Source organism: Accipiter gentilis, chromosome Z, assembly GCF_929443795.1.
Source record: "Accipiter gentilis chromosome Z, bAccGen1.1, whole genome shotgun sequence".
Classification (NCBI taxonomy): domain Eukaryota; kingdom Metazoa; phylum Chordata; class Aves; order Accipitriformes; family Accipitridae; genus Astur; species Astur gentilis.
Genome location: NC_064919.1, coordinates 39,748,232 through 39,765,542, shown reverse-complemented (window position 1 = coordinate 39,765,542; position 17,311 = coordinate 39,748,232). Strand labels below are relative to the sequence as shown.

Below are 17,311 nucleotides of genomic sequence, written 5' to 3'. Positions count from 1 at the left end.
TAGCATTGTGAAAGTAGAAAATTAAACTAGTCTTCTCTTCCTGCAGAGGCCAAACAAGGAGAGACAGCAGCACACTGTAGGCAGGGGGCACAGAATGTGAAGAAAGCAACGGTGAGATTGAGATCGTCCTTTCTGGCAACTTTCCCACTAAGCTTATGCCATATCATAGGGCAACTACACCCAAGAACTACCACTGGAGTTTAGGAAAGCACAGAATTCAGCATTTACGTACTGAAAAAGCCTGATGCCAAAAATAACGTTCACAGCCTTGGAACTGCAGTGCCTCTTGTCAAGTCCTGGCAAGCTGCTACTTAGGCTTTAATGTGAAAGTTATTTACTGTGCTGTGTTGCTGGGTGACGATGTTTGTAAGCCGAAAACCTGCCCACAGACCCCACGCGGCTCTGAACCCACCGGCACCCCACGTTTTACTTTTCTGTCAGCACTCGGAGCAAGTAGCACGCTAGGTGTGACAGATACTACAGCCTTTCAAGCGAGGGGAGCAGCCGCGTTTGTGAAGTAACCGCGGCCCAGGGCACCACGAGTCCACAAACCCTCCCCGGCCGCAGAATACGGTGTACGGGAGTGGCACCGGGGCACGGCACACGTTTAACTGAAACCCGAAGCTTCATCAAGAAGCCGGAGGAGGCTCCCTCCCACTGCCTGCCATCAGCGATTCCCCCGAACACCCGGGACCGCAGCCACTTGCGCCGCAAGGGCCGCGCCAAGCAGATGACGACACGCGCAGGGTACCGGTCACTAACGGCCACTAACGGCCACAAACGCCTCACCCCCCCCCCCCCTCCCCCGCCCGCTCCCAACACTCCGTACGGCCTAGAAACTGCTGGAACCGCCCGCCCCCGGCCGCGGCTGGCCAATCACCGCGCCCCCGCGCAGCGCGCCCCAGCCCCGCCCCGCCGCTCTCCCAACCCTCGGCCCCTTACGTAACGCTCCCCGCGATTGGTGGGAGGACGAGCGTTCGCGTCGTGCGGAGGGCGTGGCGGCGCGGCACGCTATTGGCTGGCCCGGCAGCGCCAATTAGAGTTGAGCTGTTAGATTCAAACGGAGCAGGGGCGCGGGAGGAAGCGGGTGGTTAGTCTGCGCGGTTGCCCGTGGGAAGAGCTGGTCCGCTCCGCTCGTTGCCCCTGCCGCCGCCTTCGCTGCCTCTTGCCATGGCCCAGAAGCAAATCTACTATTCCGACAAGTACTTTGACGAGCAGTACGAGTACCGGTACGAGGCTGCGGGAGGGCCGGCCGGAGGCATTAGGAAAGGCGGCTCCTGCCGGGCCTTTCGGAGGGGGGCGGCTTGAGCAGGCGCCTCTCCCGGGGCTTGTGAGACGCCCTCGGGGAGTAAGCGCCGCCGGTGGCGGCGGTGAGCGCGGCCCTGGCCTCCCTGGGGCCAGAGGGGCTCCCAGCCCGCGGGGAGGGGCCGCGCCGTGCCGTGCCGCTTCGTGGTGGGTTTCTGCGTAGCTGTCCGCCTTTCCACCAGCTGGGGGGGGCGGGTGGGTGACGGGGATGCTGCTCTCGGCTGGCCCTTCCCGGACGACCGTTCGGTGAGCCGGCAACGCAAGCCCCAGGCAGCGGGCGCTGAAGGAAGCAGCGGAGGCTAGGGCGGAGCGGCTGCGGCCGAGCTGGGTTTGGGCAGGGCTGGCGGCGGAGAGCGCTCGGCCCCTGCCGGCGAGACCCGGGGGGTGCGGGCGGCCCCATCCGCCCCGGCGGTGGCGCTAGCGCTGTCGGTGCGAGGCCCGGCGGCGGCGGCAGCGGCGGCCGCCCCCGCCCTCCCCGGGCGAGGAGGGCTGGGGCCGTCTGGGCCGCCTCGGGCCCTGCCGCCGCCCTCGCTTAGATGCCCTGAGGAGCTGACACGGGGAACTCGAACCCCTTGCGTTCGGAATGCTCTAGGCAGCCGGGAGTAAGGCCTTGTACTGCCTCAGTCCGAGCGGTGACTGTGGGCGAAGCGTGCATTTTGAATAACGCGTGAGCTCTGAAGGCGGTTCATAAGGTCAGGTCAAAGGAGTACTAACAAATGTATTTCGTCAAGCTTTCGAGACGGTGCTCTATCCGCTAGTTTTCAAAGCTGTGTTCTAGCACCAGTCGGTTCCGGATTGCAACGGATACCGTTTAAGTTCAGTCCTCTATCCTTACTTGGAAGCACCTACTACAAACCGGGATTTTTCTTCCTCTGTGTAGAGATCTGAGGGTCCCTCTTACCAGCTGGCTCTTATGATCTCGAAAACAGGATTGAATGCTTTGCTTTCTATTAAGTGGTAAAGGAGCTTGCAAATGTGGAGAGCAGGTTGTATGTTTCTCCTCAGCTGACAGATCAGGCTCTTAAGTGGTGTTGGTGTGCCATCTTTCTAAATCAGCACTCTTGTCTCTGTGGAAAATATACTGTTGGTTACCAAACACAAAATACAGAGAGTGATGTTATCAATCATTCTAAAAGCCCAAAGTCCTTATTTTTCAAATAGCTGATATGACGGCCAATTGCTAGCAACACATACTTGTACAGAAGTAGCATGGTTAGAGCATGCAGGGGAATTAATATCCTCTAGGAAGCAGGTTGACTGTTTCAATATACAGTTGCATTACAGATGTAATGTTCAGTAGACCACATGATTTTAAAACTGGATTCTGGGACAGTTGCTCCATAATCCAATTAGTGGTCTCTATCAGTCAGCACCCTAGGCTTCTTTATAGGGAATGCTGGTATTCATAACTGAACTTGCTTACTGTCTTTCAATGTAGGTCTGTGCACGTTTTCTGGTTTACACAAGCATTCGTGTATGTAGTATGTGTTTAATAATTAAACTTCTACAGGCATGTGATGCTGCCAAGAGAACTTTCAAAACAAGTGCCAAAATCCCATCTAATGTCTGAAGAGGAGTGGAGACGACTTGGTGTTCAGCAAAGTCTTGGCTGGGTTCACTATATGATCCATGAGCCAGGTAAGCACATCTGAACAGAATTAGATGAACAAAAGAGTCCAAAATGTCAACTGTTTGGTGCTCAACTGAAGTGTGTGTAGTGTGTAATTACTCCTGCTGTGGAATCCAGCTGGAATTCACTACTGAATGTTTAGGCTCCTCTTTTTCTCCTTGCTGTTTTAGCTGTTTGTCAGCAAAGACAACATTACAGCCTTTATTTAAATGTTCACATCCTGCTTCCAGAACTGCAAAATGCTAGCCTTGCCCTTGGTGTGTGTGGTCTACCAGTAAGTAGACAAAACATGCCAGATGGGAAACTGTTCCCTACCTCTGCCTCTAGAAGTAGGCTTCTTGTGAGCTCTTGAATAATGTTAGTATCCCAGTGACTGAACCAAAATTTGTGTAGCAGCATATCTTTAAATCATAAAGCTGACACACCTACTTTTTGTACAAAAACTTAATAGATGCTCATGTAGACAAGGTCCTGTATTAATGCTCTGAAAAGTCTACAGTATAGTTTGAACTCTAGTTATACGGCCTACTAAAAGCAGCACTTAAAACCAGTCTTTCAATTAACGGGATGTGAAGTCCTAAAACTCTGCCAACTAGGATGTACTGAAAACAGCCATTCAAGATGACTTTTTTGTCAGGCTTGTCAGTAGTAACTGGTGATAGATGAATTGCAGTAGCGTGGAGTTCCAAGTTTCTGAAGAACCAGGTAAAGGAGTTGGTGTAACCTTCCAGTGTTTTCCTTACTTGGGCACCTGTGATACTTCAGGCTTTTTTGGAGGAGTTTACAATTAAGTCAGATCAATAATAATGTAAGGTGGCTGTATTAACTGAAGTGCCTTTTGTTGGTGCTTGACACTACGTGCCTAACAAGTACAGCATCAGCAGTTTGTTAGCCTAAGTTACAGTAAGAAAGCTCATCAAATAGCCTAACGTGGAGAGACAGACTTAGTACCAGTACTGACTAAAAATACTCTGGTTTTTTCCAGTACTTCCTTCCTGTGAGTGTCTTACGTTTATGATACTGCCAACCAGTATAAAACTTTCAAAAGCACCTGTTTGACTGTTGTAAGGTTACTGCAAAGTTGGTCTGTTAATACTACATATGGGGCCATATTAATCCATTTATTATTTGACAGCGAGCTTCAACTATTGTTCAAGACGTAAATAGAAGAAATCCCTGTAATGAAGACTTAGGGGACAGATTGACAGTGTTCAGTTTTATTTCCACAGAACCGCATATTCTTCTCTTCAGAAGACCTCTTCCAAAGGATGAACAGAAATGAACCATTGTCTATAAATCTTCTCTTGAATCTTCTGGAACTATGTATATGAGTGTATATAAGTTGGTAGTATTCAGTGAATACTTTTAAATGTACAAAACATGCATCCATACCTGTGCATGAGCTGTATTATTCACAGCAACAACGCTCAGTCAAATGCAATTCCAAATAGGCTGCTATCTTGTTCTAAGAGTGATTAATATCTTCTTTACTGTTACTGTAAGTGCCTCTGGCTTTTAAGTTACGTCTTAATTAAACTTTGTGTGGCATGTTCTGACTAGAGGATCACTTGTTACCTGTGTTCAGTAAATTTTGCACTCCAGCTGTTCTGCTGAAGTGTAGCATGTTTGAATCCAGTGCCTCACTTGTTCAGTAGTAGGCATAAAGAAATAAATTGGGTTTGATGCTTTATAAAACCTAAGTGTCCAGCGTTCTAATTCACCTGACAAAACATGTCTAACATGCTAATCTGAAGTAGGTACTTTTAACTTGGGGAACCTCTTTTGTTTCTCTGCAAGAGTTGTTTTGCCCTACAGGCTGAAGTTCCTAACCCTGATTTGAATTGGGAGCTGCAGGCAACATGGAAAGAAAGCTGGCAGTGGTAGGCAATACTCAGAGTAGCTTCTGCCATGCTCAAATTATGGGACTCTGTAGTTGTTGTAGGTTATAATGGGATTAATTATTCTGCAATGGCTACTTGTCATCCTACTTCTCGTGGGGTGTCCTGTCCGGTGATGGGATGCGAGGGAATGTCTTAATGCTGCATCAGGGGAAGTCCAGATTGGGTGTTAGGAAAAAGTTACTCAGTGAGGGGGTGGTCAAGCACTGGAACAAGCTCAGTGGGGATGTGGTCATGGCCCCAAGCCTGTTGGTGTTAAAGAAATGTTTGGACAATACCTTAAAGATACGGTTTAATTTTGAGGTTGCCCTCTGTGCAGGCAGAAGTTGGGACCTGGTCCTTGTGGGTCCCTTCCAATGCAGGCTATTCAGTGATGACTTGGTATAAACCTGTCTGAAGGTATTAAGCAGTACTTAATATATGATGGAGATATTTTTATGATTCCTGTCTTGCTTCCTGTTTTTTCTGGGAAGCTAGCTTGTACTCTGTGTAGGCAGAAGTGTTGTCAAAGTAAGCTGAGTGTACTTCATCTGACAAAAGCAGCTGCTGGTTGTAGGACAGTGTGAACTCAGTTTCCTCACCATATGGAAAGTCAGGGCTAACTGAAACTCTGCTCAGTCCTTTTTTAGGAAGCCATGTGCCAGCAAAGGTAAGCTGCTGGATGGACTTGATCTGACAAGTAACAGATTGTATCAAAATGGTCACTGTGGCCTCTTGGGACACTATACTACCAGCCACACGATCAGATTTTTTTTGAAAAGGTGCTTCAGTGTATGTGGTGTTTGGGTAACTCTGTATAGTACCAGCGGTTGTGTCTGGTTCATTTCAAATGCAAGCTAGCATTACAGCTTGTGTTGTGTAGGACTTTGAAGACCAACAACAACAGGAAGGTCTGCATGTAGTTTAACTGACAAAGTACAGGCTCTCCCTGCGTAATGTGTGGTTGTGATTAAGGCCCTTATGATGATGGACAGAGGTAAGTAACCTGCCACATCTGGTGAGGAAAATGACCCCCGTGGCCTTTCCTCTAAAGCTGGAAGAGATGTCTGTATCAGTGGTGGTCAAATGGTCTGTAACAAGCTCTCGGTGCTGAAGTGCAGGACTTTATATGCCCACCCCTCGGCGTGGGGCTCTCCGAGTGTCAAGCAGACGCCTTCATGACAAGAACCATCGCCAAGAACCTTGCTGAGCTGTGCTGAAGCCGTGCTTTTCCTCAGGGCTTCAGCACCAGCGTCCTGGGTGTTGTCTTGTGATGCCCCCGCTGCCACGGGTGGTCCTTAAAAGGCTTTCTGCGGAGCTGTCGCCCGCAGGTGCCGCCCTTTATGTTCTCCAAGCCCTTCTCCGGGGGGGGGGGGGCGCGGGCGTGTACCGCTTCCCTCAGCTGCCGGCCCGGGGCCGGGGCCGCTCGCGGTGGCAGGGCTCGCTGCCTCCTCCGGCTCCTCGCCGCGGGGCCGGGACGGCGCTGGGCGCGGCCGCCCTTCTCCCCGCCCCCTTCCCTCGGCGGCGGCGTCATCGCGGCGCGCCGCGGCGCCGAGCCCGAGGTGGCAGTGAAGCGGGGGGGGCGGCGGCCCGCCCGCGCCATGTCAGCGGAGGGGCGGCCGGGCTCGGGCCGAGGCGGCGAGGTAAGGGCGGCGGCAGCTCCGCGCAGTCCCCCGCTTCCCCTCCACACCCCCGTCCCCCGTCCCCCCCCCCCCCCCCCGAGTCCTGCCGGCCTGCCGCCTAACGGCGATGCGGAGCCGCCTTCCCCCGCCAGGCGCGGGAGCGGCGGGCGGCCCGCCTCGGCCCGCAGCCTCCCCGGGGCCCGCGGCCGGCTGCCTTTCTCTCAGGTGGCGGCCGGCGCCTGCCCGCGCAGGGGCGGCTGCGTGGGGCCCCGCCGGGCCGAGCGCTCGGGCGGGGCGGGTGAGGAGCCCCGCGCCTTGAGTCAGCCCTTGGTTCAGGGCGGGGGAGCGGAGCCCTTCTGGGAGGGCAGGACCGGGGCGGGGGCAGCTCAGGTTGGTGCACGGCGAGTGGCTTGCCAGCCCCCGGAGGGGGGGGGAGCGCCGTCATCCCTTCCAGGGAGCTCAAGTGTGAAAACCGCGTCCTGCTCGGAGCGGAGGGTCTGCTGCCAGGACCGCCGGGCATCGCGGTCGCTCTAAGATGGGTGCGCAAGCTCTGACCGGGGACGGTGGCGTTGCGTTGCCCAGGGACTCAACCTCCTGGTCGGGCCCCGGGGGTCTTTAAAGTTAGTGGTGAGCCTGCAGTCACAGTCGCCTCCTGTGGTACATACAATACGTGTTTAGTGAATGAGGTATTCCCAGTAGTTGTTCAACAATGCTTTGCCTTAATTATCTCCCACGCTTATGCGTTTCTCATATATTAGCGTACTCAGCTGTGCCTGTTTCACGTTTTATTTTGTCACTGTTACAGCGGATGTTCGTGGTGTGTTTGGATCTGCGTGGTAAATTCAGAAACGGAAGAGTTTGCAGTTACTTGTAATTTACTTTAGGCTGCCGGAGCTCTTCAAATGTTTATGATACAAGTGACTGCAGAGCTACTAGAGGATGCAGGGAGTCCAGTTTATATGCTCAAGCATTGAAATTACTGTCCAAATATTTTCAAAAGCCTTGTGTGTTACTCGGTTATCGAAATTTGCTTCGACAACTGAAAAAATCCCAGTTTTCATGTGGTGTGTCAGTTACCCCCAAAAACAGAGTCAGCTGTAGGAATGACTTGTGCCATGTATTAGGGTGAGTAAAGCTGTGTAACGCTCTAAAGGCAATAAATACTTAGAGTCTTATTTCAGTGTCCTTCCATAGGTACATATCCAGTTTAAGTGGATGGTAATTCAGAACAAATGGAAAATCCATTTTAGTAGATTTGTGTTGTGCCAGAAATGAGAAGTCTATATAGTTATTCATTCAGACAGACTACCTTAAAATATAGACGTACACAAAGTCATTATTGTTACATGCTTCCAGAGTCTGATTTTATGGTAGTGCTGGTGTATGTTATGCGGTTTAGCTTACATTGTTGCAATCTAAAGTAAGACTTTGTATATTAGCATTTACTGCATCTTGTGTTAAGCAAGCCTCTGTCCTCTCCGTAACTGACCTTTGTGAGTATTTAATGATAAATGTGGTTATTAAGTAACTTTCCAGAGCATTTGCGTTTCTGTTAGAATGCCTTGGTTTTACTTCTCCCTCTTTCCTCCATTGTCGTTTGGTGAGCTTTATTGTTTTGCATGTTTTGTTAGAAAAGACCAAACTAACGCTTTGCTATGACAGTTAAATGCACAAGGATGAGTATTTTTCACTTGCAACATTAATCTCCAAATGCATGTAGCCAAAAAACGTTTTGTTTCTCAGGTCATCAAGTTGTCAGCAGAGGTCAAACCATTTGTTCCAAAACATGCGGCGGTAACCGTGGCATGGTCAGAACCCTCAGAAGCATGTGTCTTTCCTAGGTACTTAACTACATGCTACCCATTTGTTCAGGAACCATCTTTGGATAAGTATGTATATTTTCTGAATTTTTTTTTGGAGGGGGGGGTGTGGTTTTTAACCTTCCAGTTTTGGACGTTGAATACTCTTGTCAAGTCAAAGCTCTGATACATTAATATTCTAACTAGAAATGCTTGTGCATTGTCTTCATGATTTAGGTTTTTGCATTTATGTTATTTGGGCATATATCTGGTACCTTTTCTCTTGCTTCCAATCGCCTGTATTGTTACAGAGCATTAAGGAGGATTTGTTGCCTGTAATGGCTTGTTTGTGCTCTGGAAGGAGCTGAATCCAGTCCTTTGGTGAAGGAGTGGTTGAGTTATGACAAGTCTGGGGTAAATATAGTCATATAAAAGGAACAGGAAGATCCTTCAAGAAGGTTTCTCGTGCTGTAAAACATTTAAATAATGTATGGGGCTCTTCCTGGATCTCCTGTCCAGAACCCGTGCATCCCTAGAAAGGCGGTTTTAGTAAGAATGCTACAGGTTTCTAAAAGTTTTTTTCTAATAAGGCCTGAAAAAAAAAGGTATTCGTGATAGACTCGTAAAAGCATTGTTAGTCCCAGAGCAAGCTAGAAAAAAGCCTACATAGCAGGATAGGAAATAATCGAGTCTTGTGATGTTACATAGTTCTCTAGTTGCTTTCGAGCTTCTCAGAACTCTAAGCCTTGGATTGACTGCAATTACTGCAAAGTTATTGGTGCGTCCTAACAAGTTCAGTTAGAGCCTTAGCAAACACATTCATTGTAGGCCTTCATTTTATCCTACAGGAAATCTCAGTATTTTCAACCCATTTTGATTTGTAATAGAAATTTAACATTGAGGTGAGTACGGCCTGATCTATGCATTAGAAAAAACACAGCATTAGCATTAAAAAATAAAAAAAAAAAAGGCACCAGCAATATTCTGATGAATGTTTTGCCTTGTTGGGACTGAGCCATACTTACTTTTTTTACTCTTATTTGTTACTTTCCTTCTCTGAGCGTAAACTATGATTGTAAGAGTTCTTTTGACTACAGTCTATCAGAATTGCAACAGGCAGTAAGAAATGTGTTACCTGAAGTCTCTTGTTCTGATGGGAAAGTTTCTCTGTTTTTTATTATATAGCCAAGATTCACATGTTGGCCTGAGAAATTTCTTTTCTCCCTAATCAAATTTGGATCGTGGCATATAGTTTCTGTACAAAGTATGGGAGGAAGTTGGAAGGGAACTTTGAGTATACATTTGAAGGAAAAAAGTCATGCCCCAGACATGTTGTATTTTCATAAACTGTGATGGTTAAATGCAGGTCAGTTAATGATTATCTTATACTTCTGTGTTGTAGTTCATACATGTCTTATACCTCATGAGATGCTGTACTTCTAATTTGTTATTATGGCATTTTAAGACAGGTTTTACTCTTTAATGTTTGTATTTTTGCAGTCAAGTATTTAATGCGTATCATGTAGTTATACTGTGCTTTTCATTTGTTTCACAAGAAAAAGCCTACCGAAAATAAGTACAAAGAATCTTGATAACCTTAAACAGAAATGAGGACTATAACTGCAAAGCAGACTAGTGAAACAGATAACATCTGTGTTTTAAAATATTTGCTAAACTGCATGTTTTCCAAAACAAAATTATTTTTAAAGCAGTTTATGAGAGAGAGTAAATACTTAATTGAAGTAACATGGAACAGTTCTCTTTTGAAATATAGCTTTCTTGTTAAACAAATTCTTCAGCCAGGGAATGGTGTGTTTATCTAGGCAATAAGTATATGCTGAAGATTTGCCCTGGGATGACTTCTCATCTCTTTCTCAATGTCCATCACATAGTGTTCTGGGAGATCCTGCCTTCCGTGAATACTCCAGCTGCTCTTACTCACCTGATGTTGTTTCAAATGTATATCCTGTAGCTGGCTCACAATATCATTCTAACAACTCAACACACTGTAATGGTTCAGGAATAGTCAGTGAATCTGCTGAGCAAACGTATCCAATCAGACAAGAGAGTAAGAATCTTTCAAAGGTGAGCAAATACATGGGTTTTTTTTAATTAAAATTAAATTTTTATTTTAAATCAATCTTTTTGTATTTTTGGTTCATTTTTAAAAGTGAATAATCACTCTCTGTTCTTGTAGTGATAATGAATGGCATTTAAAGAGCATGGTAGTAATGTGCCCAACTTCAGATTTCAAAAAAGTTCATGGAATTCTACAGTTCAAATTTATACAGTTTTTCAAGCAGTGTTTTTGGAACATGAGGGGAATTCAGTTCTTTTTCCTCAGAAAGCACCAGAGGCGGCAGGGGGAGACCATTCATTTGTGAACTATGCTTTCCTTTGTTCACTATTTGGGCTTGGGGGGAGGTGGGAAGGGCTTTTTTTTGAGCCCCATGGCAGCTTCCGTTAACCAGAGTTAAGAGAGACCTGGTGGCTGTAATCAGCTATGTGGCTGATAAGTGATGAGACCACATCTGTTGTTGAAGGGTTTCCACGACCTGCCACAGGTAGAAAACAATCCACAAGAGAGTAGGAACTTGTATTGGTGTGGAGAGGGAAGAAAGGTTCATGTTAGAAATGTTCTCTTTCAGTCAAAAGTAAAACAGATGTTTGGTAAACATCTGTCATCTTTTTGTGTGTGCCTGTTTGGGAATAAATTTCCTGAAACTTGGATAATATTTTCAAACAAAAAATAGGCAAACTCCTCAAAATATAAAAATCAGGGGGAAAAAATCAAATGTGTTATTAACTCATTTCCCTCTGTGGTTAGACATTGTGTCCCTTGTATTTGTAAGGCTGTTGTTGTTTCCAACAGGTTCAAGTAATCTGTTCTCCAGTCACATTCTTCTGGTGGACCTTACTCCCTAGGCAGAGACCTGGTAACTTCACTGTGGTCAAGCCTGTGTAGAGGAAGTTGTAAGATCAGGTCCTAAGCATGCCTTACTAGACATAAGATAACAAAGGCTAGAGACCTAAAGTTAGTAGTTTTCTTGCTAAGAGAAAAATTAAACACTGAAGCTGTCTGGGGAGATTATTAGCTTAGTGTTAGCACAGGTGATGTAATATGAAGAAACATAGTTTAGCTTCCGGGAGGAGTTCTGTGGTCTTTGTAGGGGCTTCGCCTGAGCTGTGTACTGTTTGACAGTCTTTTTGTCATTGTTCCCCATCATTTGTTTTTTTGTGAGCTTGAAGATAAATGATTGATCTTTGCAGCTTTGCATTAATTTGATCACATCTCCTAAAGCTTTAATAATTTAGCTTTGGAGGTCAGGAAATGCCTTGGCCTCCCACCCAAGAAAATAATGTTGCTGCCAGATGTACTTTGAATTTAGTCCAGCATTCTGTAATCAGAAGGAGTTAAGCCACTCGTCTAGGTCAATACATTATACTTTGCATAGATGCAAGCCTCGTGCATGTTCTTTGCCTGCTGTACTGATACCTAAGCCCAGCTCTGCCAGGCTGTTTCTTGCAAGAATCACAAGGCTTTCAGGACTTGACAGTATAGCTGAATGTGTTTCCTTTATTGGGATCATATAGGTGTATTTTTTCTAATTACTTTATGTCTGCTCAAAGTGTTTGGATGTTGTGTTGCCTAGTTTTGCCCATAATACGTAGTTTAGACAAAATATTGGAATGCTTTTAAGATTTTAGCCCTATTCTAGAAGAAACTCAGTTTTAGAAGATAAGACTGGATGATTTAAACTATTGGAAATACTCTGATAATGAGATCTTAAAAGTACAGTTGTCTAGAAACATGGAATATAATCCCTCTTGCTTGGGCTATAATACGTGCTAAACATGGCACAGTTAACAAGGTAGATAAAATTAAATAACAAATCTCTAACTGGCTGGTCCTGTTTTTATTGATTATTTGTGGTTATGGTATACTAACTACTTAATGTTATATTAACTTGATAGTCAAGCTTCAGATGCAGAGGTACTTAACTGTAACTCAAGTTAAGGCAAACTTGATGACTTTACAAAGTTCAAGTAAAATCAACTAAATGTCACAAATACTTGCAGCAGAGGAGATCAAAAGAGGGTGAGAAAAAATTAGACAAGAAAAGGCATGATGGAGATGACTCTTCTGTCAGAATTGTGAACAGGACTTCGTTCCAGACCTCCGCATGCAGCAGAGATTCTGTGAAGCCAGGTACAAATGTGTCATTTGGTTAGAAGCACATCAAATAGACATAAAATGGTTGACTGTGCTATATCCTTCAGTTTGTGACCAAGTTTCTAAATCTAGAATAATTAAGGAACAGGATTTCTTTCCTGTGTGACTTTTTGACAAGGCGTGGTGACTTAGGTCTTTTTGCTGATTGAACAAATTCTTGTAAACTGATAGGAAAAATTTCCTAAGCAAGCATCTGAATTTACAGTTGCTTGTTGAGTCAGTGTTGTGTATGCACATTGGTTATAATTGGTAGCTTGTTTTTTTAATATGAGCTATGTGTAGCAATAGTTCTTGTGATGATTACTGTAGTTATGTCAACACGTGTACTATAAAACATACCTAGAAATGATCACAAGCAAGTTTAATTATTTAGACTTGACATGCTTTATTCAGACAGGTTCAATAAAACTACAAACAAGAAGTCAACTCAAACTTCAAAACCAGAGTCTCTTCCTGTACCCACATTTGAAGCTACCATTCTGGATTTCCACAAGTCACAGAGTTTGGGAAGCAGTGAGATATTGAATGTACAGCATAAAAGTGGACCAGTGTGTGCAGCGGAAAGTAACATTGCGTGCCTTAGTCAACCACAGATGTCTCTTTTGTTGAATACAGAGGTTAGCTGATGCTTTCATGTTGCAGAACTCGTAAAAATAAAACTTGTCTAAAGTTCAGGCATTTCTGAATGCAAGTATTTTTCATTCAGTATGGTAGTTTAAGACCTGTTTAAGTACCTTGCAAGCAAGGAGTTTTGGAGGTAGAGGTTTTATGGTTCTTTTAGATGGTGGTGTCAGCGGTTGATGTCTGCTCTTTTAGCCTTTCTCACTATTCTTTCCTTGTCTGTGCTGCCAGTAGATAGGGGAAAGCTAAGTATGGTTAGAATTTAGATTGGTACTGCTATGGTCTAGACTTCTAGCTTGCCTATACGGAGTACATATGTTCCTGAGGTTTCTTAATAGCTTCTTGTTTCTTTCTTGCCTGGAAATAATAGGTAGGCAGTCACTTCTCCGATAGTTTTAACAGATTTAAAAAAAAAAAAAAGGTTGGAGTATTGTACTTAATTGCTTTGTGCTGAAGATTAAAAATGAGAAGCTGAATTCCAGAAGGAGGAAAAAATATTATTAAGGCATAAGCATTTAACTTTATTCTTCTTGATTTTCTTGGTTCCCTATTTGTTAGTAAGTACAATACTGACACATTTAGCAGTATGTTACGTATATTGAATCAGAGTTTTCAACAGTGATTAAAGATTAATATTTTTGAAGGATCCAAACAGCATAATATTTCCATTGCCTCTGCGTGGAAAACTGCCTGTGATGGAAAAAAGACCTTTCTGCTGTCATCTGGATTTCCTTTTTCATTGCTAGTTTGAGTTTGATGATGGACTTTGTTTTTAGTGTACTTGGAACATTAAAACTTTTTCTTGTTAGTTCTTAGAATCATTGTTTGGATGCTTTTCTAAAATGTAAGAAGGCATCATCTTGCTTGTACAGCAGTGCAGGGGCATCTGCTTGGTCGTTCCACTAAGAAAAGCAACAAAATTCCCTACATTTTTATCTGTGCATGGGTTGAGGATTTTTTAAGTTATGGGGGGTTTTATGTTTAGCTTTGTTTAGGTCAGTGATTTTAATCCTACTTTTGTGATACCTGACTGTCTATTTTACAGGAAAGTACTTCTGCAGAAAGCAAAGCTTCATCAAAAACTTTAGATGAAACAGTAGCCACCTTAATTCCCTCTTCATTTGATGGTAGAGGTAAGTGCTCCAGACAAATTATTTGCCTGTATTTCAACTGCTTGCATCTCATCACTTTGGAAAACTAAGGTGTTCTAAGAAGCTGTTAATGTGTAAAGTAAGAAAGGAATTAAACAGCAAGCTCATTACAAAAGGAAATAAAAACAAACGAATAAAGCTGTATCAGTTTCTTCCAAATGAGACGACCACTTACAGCTCATTCTTTCTTATAGATTTCATCAGCAGATAAAAACTGGGATTATCTTCCTTCTCTGTTTCATTCATGCTCAAGTGCAAATGTTGCTGTAGTTGCTTACCAGGTTGTTTAAGAGGAGAGAAAGTAATGCATATTGATAATTGGAAGTCTGTTGAGTCATTTTCAGATTTTTTTTCAAGAATAAATGAGAGGTAGAGACCTGATCCATCTTGATAAGAAGATTTGTTTTAAATAGCTGGCAGTCTCAAGTCTAGTATGTACCTAAAAATTACTCTGTGGCATATGTTATTTCTGTCAAGTCTGTTAAGGAAGGAGAGCTATGGAGAACTGTGATGCTGAAATATCCCTTTTTTTTGTTTACCAGTTGTCTGGGTGTGGGGATGCAGAACTTCTTTTTCTTTTTCTTTTTTTTTTTTTTTTTTTTTAAATTGCCACAAACTATCAAGTGGCTTGTTTCAAGTGAGTACTTAAACTTAACTGAAATACTTAAATCCAGAACTGAAAAAAGGTTCTGTTCAGCAGGACTTTGTCTTGGAGGCATCACATGCATTATGCATTGAATTGTCTTAAGTGTCTGTCATGGTTTAACCCCAGCCAGCAACTAAGCACCATGCAGCCGCTCGCTCACTTCCCCCCCCCAACCCAGTGGGATGGGGGAGAGAATCAGGGCAAAAAACAAGTAAAACTCGTGGGTTGTGGTAAGAACAGTTCAATAGGACAGAAAGGACGAAAAATAATAATGATAATAATAACAATAAGAAAATGACAATAGTAAAAGAATTGGAATATACAAAAAAAGTGATGCACTATGCAATTGCTCACCACTTGCTGACCGACGTCCAGTTAGTTCCGAAGCAGTGATCTACCCTTCCCCAGCCAGGTCCCCCCGGTTTATATACTGGGCATGACGTCACATGGTATGGAATACCCCTTTGGCCAGTTTGGGTCAGCTGCCCTGGCTGTGTCCCGTCCTAACTTCTTGTGCCCCTCCAGCCTTCTTGCTGGCTGGGCATGAGAAGCTGAAAAATCCTTGGCTTGGTATAAACACTACTTAGCAACAACTAAAAACATCAGTGTGCTATCAACATTATTCCCATACTGAATCCAAGACTTAACACTATACCAGCTACTAGAAAGAAAATTAACTCTATCCCAGCTGAAACCAGGACAGTGCCTCTCACTGGATTTCTGTGTATACACAGACACACACCAGCCTGGACAGTTCAGTCCTTACCTTCCCACTAACTTCAGTAAGGATTCAGAAAGGACAGGTTAACCTGCTGAAGTGTGTTGAGGGGCCCTCCAAAGATAAAGTTATTCCAGAAGCTTTAAAGTCATCTGATAATGTTTTCTCCTTAAACACTGTCCTTGGTTCCCAGAATAAAGTGGCAGTTTGTGGTGGGTTGATCTTGGCTAGTGGGCAGACTCCTACCCAGCTGCTTTCTCTCTCTCCCTCCTCAGCAGGATAGGGGAGAAAAAAAGGTTTAAAAGCTTGTGGGTCAAGATAAGGACAGGGAGATTACTCACCATTTGACCATCACAGGCAAAGCAGACTTGACTTGGCAAAGATTAATTTGTTGCCAATTAAAAATAGAAACAAAAACAAAACTAAAAAACTTTCCTGCAACCCTCTCTTCTTCCCAGGGTCATCCTTACTCCTTCATTCCCGACTCTTCTACCTTTTCCTGCCCCAAGCGGCACAGGGGGATGGGGCCTGTGGTCAGTTCATAACAGCTCCTCTCTGCTGCTCCCTCTTTTGCAGGGCTGCAGGGGGACAGCCTGCTCCTCCACCATGGTCTTCTCCAGGGGCTGCAGGGGAGTCTCTGCTGTGGTGCCCAGAGCACTTCTTCCCTCTCCTTCTTCACTGACCTTGGTGTCTGCAGGGTTGTTCCTCTGACATTTTTTCTTACCCTTCCCTCTCAACTCCTGCACAGCGTTTTTTACCCTTTCTTAAATATGTTATCACATAGACACCACTAGCATCGCTGATGGGCTCAGCTGTGTCTGGCAGTGGATCTGTTTTGGAGCTGGCTGGGGCTGGCAGTGTCCGTCTTCTCACTGAGGCCACCAAAGCAGCCTCCCCCCACTACCAAAACCTTGCCATGTAAACCCATAATGCTATTTAGTTGTTCAATGAAAGTTTTTCTCATTCTTAAAGAAAAATTTAGATTTTGTTCTGTATTTGCTGTGTGTTAAGAATACTTACAAAATTAATTGTGAGTTCTTTCAAAACATTGATACTTCTGAGTGGTAGCGGGTGAAATTCCTGTGCACTGAGGCACATTAGGAAGTCTTTCAGCTGGTACGTATGTCTATAAAACTGGAAAGTTTTTAGGAAGTAGAAAATACTGATGTGGCCTTGTATGTCAAAACTGTATGAATGAGATAAATATTTAAGGAATTTTGCATATAAATATAGCAGAAGTTCATTATTTTAAAGAAAAGTAGCTTAGAAAATTAGCATGGAATTATTTGTATGTAGTTAGTATGACACAATATAGATTTCCAATTATAATTTAATTGGGCTAAATGCATGTATATAGTGCTAGACAATATATAGAGTAGTTAAAGTTCTAGAAAGCTTTCTGGAGAAATTAATTGTATGAGTGTCTTATTTCAGTCCTTCCTCTGAAGGAGTATGGTGCTACTCTGTATTTGCTAGTTGTTGATTAATTCATTACAGATCCTTTTGAATACTTGAGAAATATTTTTGAGACATCTTCGTATATCACTTTTTTCCCCAGCGGCATTTCCTGAAACACCTGCAGATGGCTCTGCTCAGCCACATGTGTCTTGGGCTATGGTACTTTCACAGCCCCCAAAGAAAATTGTGTCATCACCAGCATCTGAAGGTCTTTCCAGAGGCAAAGGCAAGCAGGATAGTGAAGCAAAGG

The 17,311-nt window shown here is 44.3% G+C and overlaps 2 protein-coding genes across 6 annotated transcripts in view; both read left to right on the top strand.

Moving 5' to 3' along the window:
- The first annotated feature begins 1,076 nt into the window (after window positions 1-1,076).
- Window positions 1,077-4,630, top strand: CKS2 (CDC28 protein kinase regulatory subunit 2). The gene is made up of 3 exons (XM_049796659.1): window positions 1,077-1,229; window positions 2,816-2,943; window positions 4,165-4,630. Exons 1-3 carry the CDS (start codon window positions 1,171-1,173, stop codon window positions 4,215-4,217), a joined length of 240 nt encoding a protein of 79 aa, XP_049652616.1. The 5' UTR covers window positions 1,077-1,170; the 3' UTR covers window positions 4,218-4,630.
- A 1,754-nt stretch (window positions 4,631-6,384) lies between these two features.
- SECISBP2 (SECIS binding protein 2) overlaps window positions 6,385-17,311 on the top strand; it is a 29,109-nt gene continuing 18,182 nt past the window's right edge. Inside the window, exons 1-8 of one of the 5 annotated variants that reach the window (XM_049796640.1) lie at window positions 6,385-6,455; window positions 8,178-8,323; window positions 9,082-9,135; window positions 10,126-10,318; window positions 12,314-12,443; window positions 12,861-13,084; window positions 14,134-14,221; window positions 17,162-17,310. In XM_049796640.1, coding sequence (XP_049652597.1) covers window positions 6,414-6,455; window positions 8,178-8,323; window positions 9,082-9,135; window positions 10,126-10,318; window positions 12,314-12,443; window positions 12,861-13,084; window positions 14,134-14,221; window positions 17,162-17,310 — 1,026 coding nt within the window. In that variant the 5' untranslated portion in view covers window positions 6,385-6,413. Of the gene's footprint in view, window positions 6,456-8,177; window positions 8,324-9,081; window positions 9,136-9,486; window positions 9,600-10,125; window positions 10,319-12,313; window positions 12,444-12,860; window positions 13,085-14,133; window positions 14,222-17,161; window position 17,311 lie in introns of those variants that run through there. The other 4 variants (XM_049796642.1, XM_049796641.1, XM_049796643.1 and 1 more) reach the window with 4 other exon arrangements.